Consider the following 16,273-nt stretch of genomic DNA (forward strand, 5'->3'; position numbering starts at 1 on the left):
TCAGAGTGCAGGAGGACTCTGCTTTGGGCAGAGATGCTCTCAAAGAAAGAGAGAATGATGGTGCCTGTGAAGTTTGAGAGGACAATGTAACATTGGAGGTGAGCACCCGAGGGTTGGGATCATGATGACTGAACCTTGACCTGCAACAGAGATCAGAAGTGACCCCTATAGATGGTGATGGACTCAATTGCTGTTGCTTAACTGGGAAGGGACGTGCAGTCTGAATAAGACTGGATCAGGATCTTCATTCTCTATTTGAGTCCCATGCCATAGGCAAAAATATAGTGTTGGCCTTAGGCATCAACATGTCTTCCAAGGTGCTTGACATCATTGGTGCACACAAACAGCAGGCTCCATATAGAGAAAGTCCGAAAGACCATAATACATAGGAGCAGAATTAGACCATTTGACCCATCGAGTCTGCTCTGCCATTCAATCAGAGCTGATTTATTTTCACTCTCAACCCCACTCTCCTGGTTTCTCCCCATAATCTTTGATGCCCTTACTAATCAAGAACCTATCAACCTTCATTTTAAGTATACTCAATGATTTGGCCTTCATAGTCATCTGTGGCAATGAATTTCACAGATTCACCACCCTCTGGCTAAACAAATACCTCCTTATCTACTCTAAAGGGATGTCATTCTATTCTGAGGCTGTGTCCTCTTGTCCAAGACTGCCACTCTTGGAAACATCCTCTCCACATTCTTCCTATTTAGGCCTTCCAGAATTCTGTAGGTAGGCAATCATATATCAGCAGAATTCTGGTGCACTTCCATGAAGCATGCATGTGGGAAGTTAATGAGCATGGTTTGCATCAAGATCCATGGAAAAATTCTACCAATTAGCTCATTGCCCCATAGAGAGATTTTCCCACATCGTAGAGAGTTTCTCACCCATTAAACTTAAAAGAATGTTAACAAAGATTTGCTGTGACTCACCAGTATTATTTCATTGCACTGATCAGTACCAACTTCCGAATACAGTATCCTGTCCTTCAATAAAACAAACACTGCCCGCAAAATGAATGATAAAAACATATTCAGGTGGATGTAATTCCGTGTGCAATGAAGTTTCCTGTATTGAAGGGCAGAAAATGCAAAAAGAAATTGGTTAGCCGAAGGGTATTCCTTTCACCTTGTTTTTCCAATGGCAATTACATTTAAGGTTATTACTGCCAAAATTAAAATAATTGTCACTGAGATTTGTGGTGCTAAGAAGACTCTATTAATACAGATCTACAACATTTGATATTACATGATGAACAGCAACAGCCATAATTTTGATTATCTTCAGCAAGTACTATTTTAACTTGGGAAATAAACAGCAAAACTGCTTTGGTAGCTTTTTAGTACTCTGTAGTGTTGCTTATAAATCAGGTTTAAATGGGAGAATTATGTTACATAAATCATTGACCGAAATTATTAACTGCCACAGTAATGAGCTAACACTTAACACTTTATGTGCCATTCATTTGTATTTTATTTTAACTGAGGTTTTAGCCAATTTACATTAAATAGGTTACAAATGACCCAACAAAATTGTCATTTTTTAATCAATCTCAAAAAAACAAGGAAATTGATCCTGCATTTGAGTAGCACCTTCCATGACTTCAGGATGTGCCAGAGCATATTAGAAACACCAAAGCATACTTTAAGGATCTTTCTAAACAGGAGAATTGGGAGCCAATATCTCCGTACAACAAACTTACATACATTCAGTGGTCAGTTTATTAAATACACCTGCTCGTTAATGCAAATACCTAATCGCATGGCAGCAACTCGATGCACAAAAGCACGCAGACATGCTGAAAAGGTTCAGTTGTTGTTCAGACCAGACAAGAGAATGGGGCAGAGATATGATCTAAGTGACTTTGACCGTGAAATGAGTATCCCTGAAACTGCTGATCTCCTGGGGTTTTCATGCACAGCGGTCTCCAGAGTTTACAGAGAATGGTGTGGAAAATATATTTTTAAAAAAACCAGTGAGTAGCTGTTCTGTAGGTGAAAATGCCTTGTTAATGAGAGAGGTCAGATGAGAATGGCCAGACTGCTTTAAGCTGACAGGAAGGTGACAGTAACTCAAATGACTGAGCATTACAACAGTGACGTGCAAAATAGCATCTGTGAATGCACAACACATCGAACCTTGAAGTGGATGGGCTACATCAGCAGAATTTCAAGAGCGTACACTCAAAGCCCACTTTATTAGGTACAGGAATTACCTAAATAGGTTACAAATGATGCAACAAAATTGTCATTTTTTAATCAATCTCAAAAAAACAAGGAAATTGATCCTGCATTTGAGTAGCACCGTCCATGAACAAACCACAAACCAGTGGTTTAAGTACTGGGTTATTATGGGAGCAAGGAGGGAGATACCCGGGATGCTAATGAGGAGTTTTGTAATGAGGTATCAAAATGAATGTCCTTTATATAAGAAGGGCAGCAGGACACAGCTCAGTATTTAATACAATTATTCCTTTGATTCTGATCAAAACACTCCAGAACCTGGACCTCTCTAGCTCCCTCTGCAACAGGATCGTCAACTTCGTAACTGGAAGGCCACAATCTGTGTGGATTGGAAATACAGTCGGCCTTCCTTATCCACGGGGGATTGGTTCTGAGACCCCCCACAGATATCAAAAATCACAGATGCTCAAGTCCCTTATTTAACCTGAATCAGTGTGGTGGCCTTTAGGACCCAGCGGAACCCTGGACTTTATTTAACACGGTCAGAGCGGCAGGCATTAGGACCCAGCATAGCTCTGAATCTGCAGTGTTCCTGTTCATGAAAATAATCACGATTGCTATTGAAAATAAGGGGAAATAATAAAGCGATCAGAAAGAGGGGAAACGCCATCGGTCATTGGAAAAGTGTCAGGCTACAGTCGGTGAACAATCGGAACAATTTTAATGGAGCATGTGAAAGGCTCTGCCCTGATGAAAGCTACAATTATTACTAAGCAACACAGTGGTTTAATTATTGGGTTTTGGGGATTTGGGTTTTTGATCCTCCACATCAAGCCGGCACGGTGGAGAGCACACTCCATAGCGGTCTGTCACTAGATCGAACACAGGAACTTCCCAAGCCCAGCGCTGAAACATACCTTCTTAAGTGTTTTATATGCATAGAAAGGTAAAATATATACAATATACGAATGCAAACATTTGACTAACTTACGCTAAATAATACCGGATGTACCTGTTCTGACTTACTTAGTAAGAGAACTTCAGATTTTTTTCGATCCTGATCCACGATAACCCACGTACATCCTCCCATATACTTTAAATCATCTCTAGATTACTTATAACAGCTAATACAATGTAAATGTTATGTAAAATAGTTGTTATACTGCATTGTTTAGGGAATAATGACAAGAAACTTCCGGGTTTTCGCGATTTGTGGTTGGTTGAATTCGCGGATGCGGAATTCGCGGATAAGCAGGGCCGACTGTAATAGCTCTTCCTCACTGACACAGCTCAGGGATATGTACATATCCTGCTGCTCTACTCTCTCTAAATCCTTGACTGTGTGGCTAGGCACACCTCAAATGCTATCTATAAATTTGCTGTTGATACAACCATTGTTGGCAGAATTTCAGATGGTGGTGAGAGGGCATATAGGAGTAAGGTAGATCAGCTAGTTGAGGGGTGTCATAGCAACAACCTTGCACTCAATGTCAGTAAGACCAAAGAATTGATTGTGGACTTCAGAACAGGTAAGATAAGGGATTATACATCAGTCCTCATAGAGGGATCAGAAGTGGAAAGAGAGAGCAATTTTAAGTTCCTGAGTGTCAATATCTCTGAGGATCTAACTTGGACTGAACATATCGATGCAGCTACAAAGAAGGCACAACAGCAGCTATATTTTATTAGGAGTTTGAGAAGATTTGGTACATCTCCAAAAACATTTGAAAATTTCTACAGATGTACCGTGGACAGCATTCTAACCGGCTGCATCACTGTCTGGTATGGTGGGTGGGGGGAGGGGGGTAGTTGGTGGGTGTGCTACTGGACAGGATTGGAAAAAGCTGCAGCAAGTTGTAAACTTGGTCAGCTCCATCTTGGGCACTAGCCTCCATAGTATCCAGGACATCTTCAAGGAGCGATGCCTCAAAAAGGAGGCATCCATCATTAAGGGCACCCATCACCCAGGTCATGCCTTGTTCTCATTGCAACCATCAGGAAGGAGGTACAGAAGCCTAAAGGCACACAGTCAATGAATCAGGAACAGCTTCTTCCCCTCTGCCATCAGATTTTCCGAATGGATATTGAACACATGAACACTACCTCATGACTATTTTATCTCTATTTTTGACCTACTTATTTAACTATTTTATACACACACACACACACACACACACACACAAACAGACCCTGTAATTCACAGATTTAAAAAAAATATGTATTGCTTTGTATGTAATACATGCCACAAAGTCAACAAATTTCACAACATATGCCAGTGATACTAAACCTGACTTTGATTCTGATAAACCAGATAACTTGGGCTAGTGAGCATTTCATCAAGATAGGGAACTTATTGGAGAAGATACTAAGGGATAGAACATATGTTCATTTGGAAAAGTAGGGGCTAATCGGGAACACTCAGCATATGGGAGGTTGGGTTTGGAAATCCTGTTCCAACTATTTCTCTGAGATTTTTTGAGCAAGTAACTAAGAAGGTTGATGAAAGCAAGGTGGTAAACATTTTCATTGATATTAATAAGGAATTCTACGTGGTACAACATGTAGGTCTGCCCTGATGGTTAAGCAAAAGAGGTCCAAGCCAAACTGCCTAATTGGATCCAAAATTAGTTTGGTGATTGGAGACAGAAGTTGAGATGATTTTTCGAACTTTTGTCTATTACAACCCTCCCCATTCTTGTTTCCCTCTCTCACCTTATCTCCTTAACTGCTCATCACCTCCCTCCGGTGCTCCTCCCCCTTTTTCTTTTCCCCATGGCCTTCTGTCCTCTTCTATTATATTCCCCCTTCTCCTGCCCTGGATCTCTTTCACCGATCAACTTCTCACCTCTGTACTTCAGCCCTCCCCTGTCAGTTTCACCTATCATCTTGTGTTTCTCCCTCCCCCTCCCCACCTTTTCAAGCTACTCCACATCTTTATTTCTCCAGTCCTGCTGAACGGTTTTGGCCTGAAACTTTTTCCCATAGATGCTGCTTGGCCTGCTGAGTTCCTCCAGCATTTTGTGTGTGTTGCTTTGGATTTCCAGCATCTGCAAAGCTTCTCTGCTTTGTGGTATTTCTTTCACTTTATAAAATTCATTTCTAGGAATTAAAAAAATTTTCTTGCTGAATGCACCACTAAGAAAAATTCTCTGTGATTTTGCTCTGAAGGCCTGGCATGGATTGAGACTTTTTGATCAAAGGACTGATTTTCTTTCAACAGATGATGAAGTCGGTTTGCCTGGTGATGGATATCTAGACTAAATAAAATTATGTGCTCTAGATGTTGGAAGTTAAAGCAGCTCACGGCCATTTCTGAAATAAAACGCATTGCCATCAAAAGAGCTGTTCTAAAGTTAATGACCAGATGATTAAGACGCATAAAATAATTTTTGCTACCGCAAGACGCTAAACTCTCCATATTTCCTTCGACTGGATGATAAGAACATAAGAAATAAAAGCAAGAGTAGGCCATCTGGCCCATTGAGTCTGCTCCACCATTCAACAAGATCATGGCTGATCCGGCCATGGACTCATCTCCACCTACCTGCCTTTTCCCCATAACCCTAATTCCCCTACTATGCAAAAATTTATCCAACATTGTCTTACTGAGGTAGCCTCCACTGCTTCATTGGGCAGAGAATTCCACAAATTTACCATTCCTTGGGAAAAGCAGTTCCTCCTCATCTCCATCCTAAACTTACTCCCCTAACTCTTGAGGCTCTGTCCCCTACTTCTAGTCTCACCTACCAGTGGAAACAACATTTCTGCCTCTGTCTTATCTATCCCTTTTCATAATTTTATATGTTTCTATAAAACCTCCCCTCAACCTTCCAAATTCCAGCCAGTACAGTTCCAAATGACTCAATCTCTCCTCAAAGTCGAACCTCCTCATCTCTGGAGTCAACCTGCTGAACCTCCTCTGCACTGCCTTCAAAGCCAGAATATCCTTCCTCATTAAGGAGACCAGAACTGCATGCAGTACTCCAGATATGGCCTCACCAGTACCCTATAGAGCTACTGCATAATTTCCTTGCTCTTAAGTTCAATCCCTCTAGCAATGAAGGCCAACATTCCATTTGCCTTCTTGATAGCCTGCTGCACCTGCAAACCAACCTTTTGTGATTCATGTACAAGCACTCCCAAGTCCCTCTGCAAAACAGCATACTGTAATTTTTTACCATTTAAATAATAATCTGCACTCTCATTTTCCTTCCAAATTGGATGACCTCACATTTACTGACATTGCACTCCATCTACCAGACTCTTGCCCACCCACTTGAGCTACCTATATCTCTCTGCAGACTCTCCGTATCCTCTGCACAATTTGCTTTTCCATTCAATTTTAGTATCATCAGCAAACTTCAGATCAGATGTATCAGTCTAATATTGGAGTAAAAGTAATTACAGGGGTATGAGAGAGGAGCTGGCCAAAGTTGATTGGAAGGGGACTCTAGCAGGGATGACGTCAGGGCAGCAATGGCTGGAATTTCTGGGGCCAATTCGGAAGGTGCAGGATAAATCCATTCCATAAATGAAGTACTCTAAAGGAAAGATGAGGTAACCGTGGGTGCCAAGTTAAGTCAAAAGCAGCACAAAAGCTAAAGAGAGGGCAAAAATTAGTGGAAAGTTAGAGGGTCGGGAAGCTTTCAAAAACCAGCAGAAGGCAACTAAAAAAAAAGGAGAGGAAACATAAACTATGAAGCTAAGTATATCAAAGAGGATATGAAAAGTCTTTTCAGATGTGTAAAGATATAAAAAAGGGGAAAGAGTAGATATTGGACCACTGGAAAATGATGCTGGGACAAACAAATGGTGGATGAACTTTGTAAGTATTTTTCATCAATCTTCATTATGGTATTCCGGAAATTCTAGAGTGTTGGGGGCAGAAGTGAGTATAACTACTATTATCAAGGAGAAGTTGCTTGGGAAGTTGCAAGATCTGACGATAGGTAAGTCCACCAGATGGACTACACCATAGGGTTCTGAAAGAGCTAGTTGAAGAGATTGTGAAGGGATTGGCAATGATCTTTCATGAGTCACAAGATTCTGGAATGGTGCCAGAGGAAAAGAAAAATTACAAATGTAACTCCACTCTTTAAGAAGGGAAGGAGGCAGAAGAAAGGAAATTACAGGCCAGTTAGCCTGAATGCAGTGGTTGAGAAGATGTTATAATCCATTATTGAGGAAGTAGAGGGTTTCAGGGAACTAGGAGGTACACGATAACAAAATCAGCATGGTTTCCATCAGGGGAAATCTTGCTTGACAAATCTATTGGAATTCTGCTTAGCAAAAGAAGAACCCACGGAATTCCTGGAAAGATACTAGCATAGATAGAAGATTGGTTGACTAGCAGGAGGCAAAGAGCAGGAATAAAGAGGGTCTATTCTGCTTGGCTGCCAGAAACTAGTGAAGTTCCACAGGGGTTGATATTGGGATTGCTTCTTTTCATGTTATATGTCAATGATTTGAATGATGGAATTGATGACTTTGTGGCCAAGTTTGCAGATGATATGAAGTTAGGAGGAGGGGAAGGTACTTTTAAGGAAGAAGGGAGAATGCAGAATGACTTAGACAGATTGAGAGAATGGGCAAGGTATTGGCAGATGGAATATATAGTAGAGAAGTGTATGGTCATGCACTTTGGTAGAAGGAATAAAGGTATAGACTATTTTCTAAATAAGAAGAAAATTCAAAAATTAGAGGTGCCATTGGACTTGGAAGTCTTTGTGCAGAATTCCCTGAAGATTAACTTGCAGGTTGAGTCAGTGGTAAGGAAGGCAAATAAAATGTTAGCATTCATTTCCAGTGTACTAGAAGGAAAGAGCAAGGATGTGATGCTGAGGCTTTATAATGCATTGGTCAGACTGCACTTGGAGTATTGTGAGTTGTTTTGGGCCCCTTATCTAAGAAAGAATGTACTGGCATTGGAGAGGGTCCAGAGGAAGTTCACAACAATTTTTCCAGGAATTACAGCATTATGCAAAAATCTTAAGAACCTTAGCTATATCTGTGAGTGTGAGTGTGAGTGAGTGAGTAAGTGAGTGAGTGAGTGTGTGTGTGTGTGTGTGTCTAAGACTTTAGCACAATACTGTATATTGATGTCCCACTGTAGGCAGTGAACAGTAATAGTTTCCTGTAGGATCTAACTTTATTTACATCACTAGTTGCTAACAGGGCTTGGTGGAAATTGGGATACTAGAGAAAATTTGTTCTAATCCTTACTTTTATTATTTTATTTCTTCCTTTCCAGTTCATAGCATAAATTCACATTCATAGCTATAATTTTCTTGTTTGGCAGCAGGTTCAACGTTCACCTTTTGAAATGTGGAACATAGTAACCTTGGCTATTTTCAGTAGCTGTTAAAGCATTACTGCATATTGTCTCCCAATAAAATGACCTTTCTCTCCCATTAGGATAACGATTGAATCAATTAAGTACTCACACCCACTCCTACTCCCTATTCGTTGAAAGAAGTGGCCAATCACATTTATCCCAATGTATATTTTTTTGGATAATTTATAGATGCATAGAACACAGAGAACATTACAGCACAGTGTAGCCCCTTCGGTGTGCTGGCCTGTTAACCTACTCTAAAATAAATCTAACCTTTCCATTCTGCGTAACCCGCCATTTTCCTGTCATTCATGTGGCTATCCAATAGTTCCTTAAATGCCCCTAATGTATCTACCTCTAGAACCGCTGAACATTAGGTCGAGGTGTTTCACTTGATTATTAAAACCATGTGTTAGTCGATCAAAACAGTACACATGAAACATCTGTGTTGCAAGGAGGGGTTCTACAACAAAGAGGAAATGAATTTGTTGAGTATAAGGAAGCTTGACACATCAAACTCAAGAAAGGTACTTCTGTTGAAGATGTCCATCCCCATTCACTCACCCCACTTCCTCCCACCTCCCCCCATTGACTGTGAAAGCAATTATTGTGAATAAACGTTTCTCACCTACAGAAGCACAGGATTGCTGATCCAATCGTGAGGGCAACCAAGGAGAAACTGTGTCCCAGAGTGTAAATAATCTTCACCGACATGTAAAAATCAGTCTATTGAAACAAAAGAATTCAGAGATAAATTGAAAAATAATAGCCAAATGTAAAGGAACAATGTCATCACTAGTCATATAAGTATATAAAAACATTAGAGGACTAGATAAGATAGATAGTCAGAGCCTAAAACTTGAAGGCATATATTTAAGGTTTCAGGGAGGAGGTTTTAAATGTGATCTGCAGGGGTAATTTTTCACATTGTTTTGCTTTTCAGGCAATTGATTTATGTTAAGCACATTACGCTTTTGTTTTAATGAGAAGTTGCAGATCTGTATTTGGTCACTTCCAGGAAGTCAGTAGAAAAGCACATTGGCTGGCAGTAGGCCAGAGATTTACGTTAGGAGTAAAAGACGTTACTATCTAAAGCCATCAGAAGCATTGCTTGTAAGTTGATGTTATATTGTTTAGTTAATTTAAATGTATCAAGAAGATTTTGATGAATTAGTATGTTGTTTTTGAGTTTATTAGACACTAACCTAGATGTAAATGGTTTACACATAACAATTACTTGCAGGAAACTTAGCTAAGTTCTTACTTAGCTGTGTATATTTACTTGTGCGCATGGAACAATGTGGCAATTGCACTGTATTTTGCTTGTTTACATTTTCAGTCCCTATGCCGTTGAGTCTGCAATAAAACCAAGGAGACAGGCCGCTGTACCCTGACTCTCATGTCCATTTTGAATGGAATTGGCTGACTGTCTAGTTGATGTTACAACACCTCAGGGAGGCCAATGCATACACAGTTACTGGTATTTGCTATAAAATGTCAGGTGGAAGCAAATTGCTTTAAAAAGCACTTTGACAGGTACTTAAATGAACAAGGCATAGAGGGGTTTGAAATTAATGCAGACTAATGGGATGACTGCAGGTAGTTATGAATAACAACACTTCTATCCTATATAACTCACCAGTTGGTACCTGTATTAGAACAAAACTCAGAATGGTTTCAGGCTCTGAACTTACTGTGACTGCAAAATGATCTATTCTGGTTGGCAAACCATCCATTGGTCTGATACAGGTTTGGTTTATTGGTAAACAATAGTGAGAGGAGAGCTGATAGAAATTTCCGAGATTTTGAAAAGATTAAAGGGTAAGTATAAAAGACTGTTCCACATGCACTTTTGTTTCCCTAGGTTACTTGACCAGGACTTTCCATTCCAATAATCCCTATCACCCAGAAGGATAGGGCTTCAGGGACATGGCACACTTACATTGGCAGGTTCCCCTTCAAGTCACACTCCATCCTGAACTGGGAAAGGTACCAGAATTAAGTAACACTGAAACTCAATCCCGAAACTCTCTCCTCAATAGCATTGTGGGAACACCTTCATAAGAAGGAATGCCGTGCAGCTGGGGATGAGTAATAAATGGTGGCCTTACCAATGGTACCCGCATTCTAGAAGATGAATCAATATATAAAAAATTTCATATGATTCAAGAGCCAAGATCTAAAGTGAAAGGCAAGGATTTTATGGGGAATGCAGGAAAAACCTTTTGAGCAAAGGGCAGTTACCATGAGGAATTCATAGCCTTTAAGGGCAGTGAGGGGACCAAAGGTCAAGCATTTGAGAGAGAATAATTTGCAGATCTGCCTCGAATTATGGGTTACATAATTAAATAGATTGCCTGAAAAGGAGCAGCACAGACCCAAATAATCATTATGCCACTATGAAGCACTGTTCACAGCATTAAATGGTAAACCAATGTGCTTTTTTGGTGTTCCTTTCAACCCAGTGCCTCACATTATCTCCAGCATCATCACAAACAGATTTGTAATTCCAGTACTTCATCTGTGTATTACATAAACTCAAAAAAACAGCTGTTATAGATAAACACAAGAAAGATTGCAGATGCTGGAAATCAAAACAACGCCCACAAGATACCGGGAGAACACAGCAAGACAGGCAGCATCCACGTAAATGAGCAAACAGCCAATGATTGTGTTACAGATATCGTTTATTAAGCTGATCTTGTGGGAGATGCAGCAGAGGTAAGGTGAGTCACAACAGTTTCCCAATGTGAATATCAAGTGATACTTGCTTAGATAAAACACTGACTTTATCTGGTCAGATCAGCCACAATGTTAATGAGTGATGAAGAAGACTCCATTGGCCAGATAACCCAAACATACACTTTTTATCCTCTTACGTTTGAATTTCAGTGGTGCCTTTTTAAAATTGATGCACAGGTTAATCAAAAAAAAGCTGGACATCTTTAAAGTACAGTAATTACAGGCAACAAAGAGCAGTCTGACTCAGTCACCAATACCAAATCCTGTTACCTGTAGGCCATCTTAAGGTTGACAAAGAAAGTTGGGCCAAAGGGCTTAATTCCTTGCTGCAAAACTCTATGAGTCCTGAACAAAAACACTAATAAATTCTTCAGAAACTATTTCCCCTTCATTAAGCCATGCTGATCCTGTTCGATAAGATTGTGAATTTCCATAGTTGTTGACATTATTTCCTTAATAATTTCTAACTATAGATGTTACTTTGGTAACCAGAATTATCTTCTTCTTCTGATCTCCTAGCACTTCTCAGGTATCTGAAGATTTTCTGCTAGATTATAACTAATATCTGATCTGTTCTGGGACTCCTGCTCTTTGTGATTTTTATAAATGACCTGGATGAGGAAGTGGAGGGATGCATTAGTAAATTTGCTGATGACACAAAAGTTGGGGGTGTTGTGGATAGTGTGGAGGGCTTTTAAAGGTTACAACGGGATATTGATAGGATGAAAAAGTGGGCTGAGAAGTGGCAGATGGAGTTCAACCCAGATAAGTGTGAGGTTCATTTTGGTAGGTCAAATATGATGGCAGAATATAGTATTAATGGTAAGACTCTTGGCAGTGTGAAGAGATCAGAGGGATCTTGGGGTCCAAGTCCATAGGTCACTGAAAGCTGCTATGAAGGTTGACTCTGTGGTTATGAAGGCATATGGTGCATTGGCCTTCATCAATCGTGGGACTGAGTTTAAGAGCAGAGAGGTAATGTTGCAGCTATATGGGACCCTGGTCAGACCCTTCTTGGAGCACTGTGCTCAATTTGTGCCTCACTACAGGAAGGATGTGGAAACTATAGAAAGGGTGCAGAGGATATTTACAAGGATGTTGCCTGGATTGGGGAGCATGCCTTATGAGAATAGGTTGAGTGAACTCGGCCTTTTCTCCTTGGAGCAATGGAGTGCGAGAGGTGACCTGATAGAGGTACAAAATAATGAGAGGCATTGATCATGTGGATAGTCAGAGGCTTTTCCCCAGGACTGGAACGGCTAGCACAAGAGGGCATAGTTTTAAGGTGCTTGGAAGTAGGTACAGAGGAGATGTCAGGGGTAAGTTTTTTTTATGCAGAGTGGTGAGTGCATGGAATGGGCTGCCAGTGGCAGTGGTGGAGATGGAAACGGTAGGGTCTTTTAAGAGACTCCTGGATAGGTACATGGAGCTTAGAAAAATAGAGGGCTATGGGTAAAGCCTAGGTAGTTCTAAGGTAGGGATATGTTTGGCACAGCTTTGTGGGCTGAAAGGCCCGTATTGTACTGTATGTTTTCTATATACAGTATCAACTTTCACGTATCCACTTCTTTTAGAGTCCTAGGCTGTAAACCATTGAGGCCAGCCAGGGAAGTTATAAACCTTGAACCTCACCAGTTTGCGTGTTACTGTTACTTTTGTGATTGTGATGGTAATAATATTTGGTTATATGCTGACATTCTCCATTAATTCTATGCTTGTAATATCACCTCCCACTATTTACACTTCATACAGATCAGATTGAACTAATGAGAATTCATTACCCTCTCTTGGATGATTCTACCATGAGAATTTACTTGGTCTGCACCATTTCACAGACATTTTCTTCCCCTCTGCTCTCTGCAAATTAAAACACGTTTTTTCCTCATTATTCCTGAATTGATGAAAGATCATTGATATTTGTTCACTTTTTTCTCTGATGTTGCCTGACCTGCCAAGTATCTCTAGCATTTTCTGTTTTTATTTTAGAATTAAATACCCTGTCAACATTCACAGGGTATAATGGGGTAAATAACTACAGCACCTCAATCTTTCTCCTCTGCTCTTTTTGATATCAAGATAAACAATGAATCACTTAACAGCATAGATAGAATTTACATTGAAACTTGCTCATCAGTAAAGTCTGCGATGAATTGACGTTGTGCTAAATGTGCCAGCACCAACTTGCAAAGCATAATATAATCGTAAGTAAGAGGTACTAAAGATTATTTTTTCTTAGATCATCATAGTTGGGATCTTGTAGATTTCAAAAAGATTATCCTTCATTCTTCTCAATTCCAAAAGAACATTGATCTAACTTTGAAAACCAATCTTTCCAGGAATTATCTAATGAGCTTATTCTGGACTACCTTGAATGCAATTATCCCCTTTCTTAAAAAGGGGGAGCAAACTCTACATAAGCTCACTAATGCCTTGCATAACTATAATATTATTTTCCCACTTCTAAACTCTAGCCACCCCTTACATTTTACAATACATGTGCTTGGCTCAAGAGAACAGCTGGAATCTTCCGTCTTATTAAGAAACCATTCTTTTGATTTTATTTATTGGGATTGTTAAAGGTGGCCTCAGTGATTCAGTTCACACTTAATGAGTGGAATGGGGGAACCAAAGAATAGTTTGATTTTTGTACATACAGCTTGTGACAATATTTTATTTCTTTGCATGGACATGTCACTTGACATAGGTTCATACAATTTAATAAGCTAACATCTTGAGGAGCAGACTCAATGGGCCAAATGGCCTATTTCTGCTCCTGTAACTTATGGTCTCATTGATAAGGAAAGCTTCATAACACTACAGAACATACCAACAATTCCATCCAGCCTGGCCTTCAAAGCTGTGATACGTGACAGCACAGACACTCGCCACTCCAGACTAGTCTTGGAGGGGCAAAAGAATGAATGAATTCGGGTCAACTAGGGTAGTTAAATCCAGGAAGTCTATTTTTTTAGATGATCAGATCTAATCCGGGGATCATGTGGATACTGACGCACTACAGCAAAATAACTGCATTTTGAGTGACATGAGAATGTTTCAGTCAGAAAGCTTTCTAATACACTCAGGAAGATACTCAAAGAATCAATGCTCAGTGTAGGAGTTCCCAACTGAGGAAAAGTGGAGTTGCTTAACTCTCACTTAGTACTGTCCTCAAGTTTTGTTTAATGTGGAGACACCCTGCCATCCAGTAGAAGCTTCTTGTTCATGCAGATACCAGTCTGTCAGGACAAATCATTTCCATTGGATGGATTGGCTGTTCGATTAGTTTGTAATAAAATATTATCAACATCTAATGAATTAACTCAATTCTCAGAAATGTCTTGAAGTGATTCACTTGACAGCAACTTTAAAGACTAATTCAAACCCATTCTTGTTCTTCTTGGAGATGCTTTGTTATTATCTTAAGCAAACCAGGCAGTAAGGAGAAATCTGCGAGTCAAGCTATAGCCAGTACACTCTCCGGCTGTTGTGCTCTGGTCAGGTATAGTACTGCCAACACTCTCTGAACCAAATATCATTTCTTCAATGTGCAGTTGCATCCCTAGATTTTTCTAGGTGTGTGGTTCAGAAAAGCTTTGTTGAAATTTATCATGAACCAGTCTTGCATTGTTCCAACATATCAGAAGTCTGTTTTGGTGACATTTTGCAGCCCTGTTTCTCTTTCCACAGTCTGGGTGTTTCCAACATGTTCTGCCTTTAATTCTGACTTCCAGCATCTACAGTTTTCTTTGATTGTCAGCAATCATGGTGGCTTGCAAATGTAATGCTTCAACTAAACAAATGTCAGCATGTGTAAATAATTGAACATAAATAGTACAGTGCAAAATTTGTTTGTGTAGTTTAATTTAAGCTTTGTTAATAAGGCATAATTAACTGGACAACATAAATATAATGGTTCATTCTACACTATGGGGCTGCATTGGCACTATTCAATTATACTACTAGTACAACACTAGTGTCAGTTATGTTAAATTCCTTGTTATCATAGCAGAAGATAGGTCCTGGGACCAGTACAGAAGTGCCATCACTAAGAAGGCAAGACTTTCTTAGAGGTTTACACAGATTTGACATGTCATCTAAAACTTTAACAAACTTCTATAGAGTATCCTGACTGCTTACGTCACATCCTGGTATAGAAACAACAATGCCCAGGAATGGAAAAGCCTACAAAAAATAGGCCCATCATGGGAAAAGCCCTCCCCACCACCTACAAGGAGTGCTGCCACAACAAAGTAGCTCCCATCATCAAGAACACCCACCATCCAGGCCATGCTCCCTTCTCCCTGCCACCACTGTGAAGGAAGTACAGGAGCCTTAGTTCCCACACCACCAGGTTCAGGAATAGTCATCACCATTCAACTATCAGGCTCTTGAACCAGCGTGGATAACTTCACTTACCTCATCTCTGAACTGGCTACACAACCTATGGACTCACTCTCAAGGACACTAAAACTCCTATTCTCAATATATTTATTTATTTGTTTGTTTGTTTATTATTATACATATTTTTGAATTTTTATTTTTCTTCAGCTAGTAAAATCTGAGGTACCATCAGAGATGGCTCTCTTTATTCCCACTTTTTGTCTCCTGCCAATCAGCCAACCCTTCATCTATGCTAGTATCTTTCCAGATATTTTTAAGCAGCCTCATGTCCGTCACCTTGTCAAAGGCATTCTGAAAATCCAAGTACACATCATCCACTGATTCTCCTTTGTTTATCCTACCTGCTATTTCTTCAAAGAATCCCAAGAGATTTGTCAGCAAGATTTTCCCTTGAGGAAACCATGCTGATTTTGGCCTAGTTTATCATGTGCCTCCAGGTACCCCTGAACCACATCCTTAACATTCGACTGCAACATCTTCCCAACCACTGAGGTCAGGCTAACTGGACAATAATTTCCTTTCATCTTCCTTCCTCCTTTCTTGAAGAGTGGAGTGACATTTACAATTGTTTAGACCTCCAGAATTATGCCAGTATCTATTGTTT

At 40.0% G+C, this 16,273-nt stretch overlaps 1 protein-coding gene across 5 annotated transcripts in view; it reads right to left on the bottom strand.

Annotated features, from left to right (window-relative positions):
• The window catches only part of vipr2 (vasoactive intestinal peptide receptor 2), a 149,095-nt gene that overhangs the window by 48,487 nt on the left and 84,335 nt on the right, over window positions 1-16,273 (bottom strand). For all 5 annotated transcript variants that reach the window (XM_059971891.1, XM_059971890.1, XM_059971893.1 and 2 more), the window contains 2 exons: window positions 9,155-9,252; window positions 942-1,077 (listed from right to left, as the gene is read on the bottom strand). In XM_059971891.1, coding sequence (XP_059827874.1) covers window positions 942-1,077; window positions 9,155-9,252 — 234 coding nt within the window. The remainder of the gene's footprint in view (window positions 1-941; window positions 1,078-9,154; window positions 9,253-16,273) is intronic.

Source organism: Hypanus sabinus, chromosome 6, assembly GCF_030144855.1.
Source record: "Hypanus sabinus isolate sHypSab1 chromosome 6, sHypSab1.hap1, whole genome shotgun sequence".
Classification (NCBI taxonomy): domain Eukaryota; kingdom Metazoa; phylum Chordata; class Chondrichthyes; order Myliobatiformes; family Dasyatidae; genus Hypanus; species Hypanus sabinus.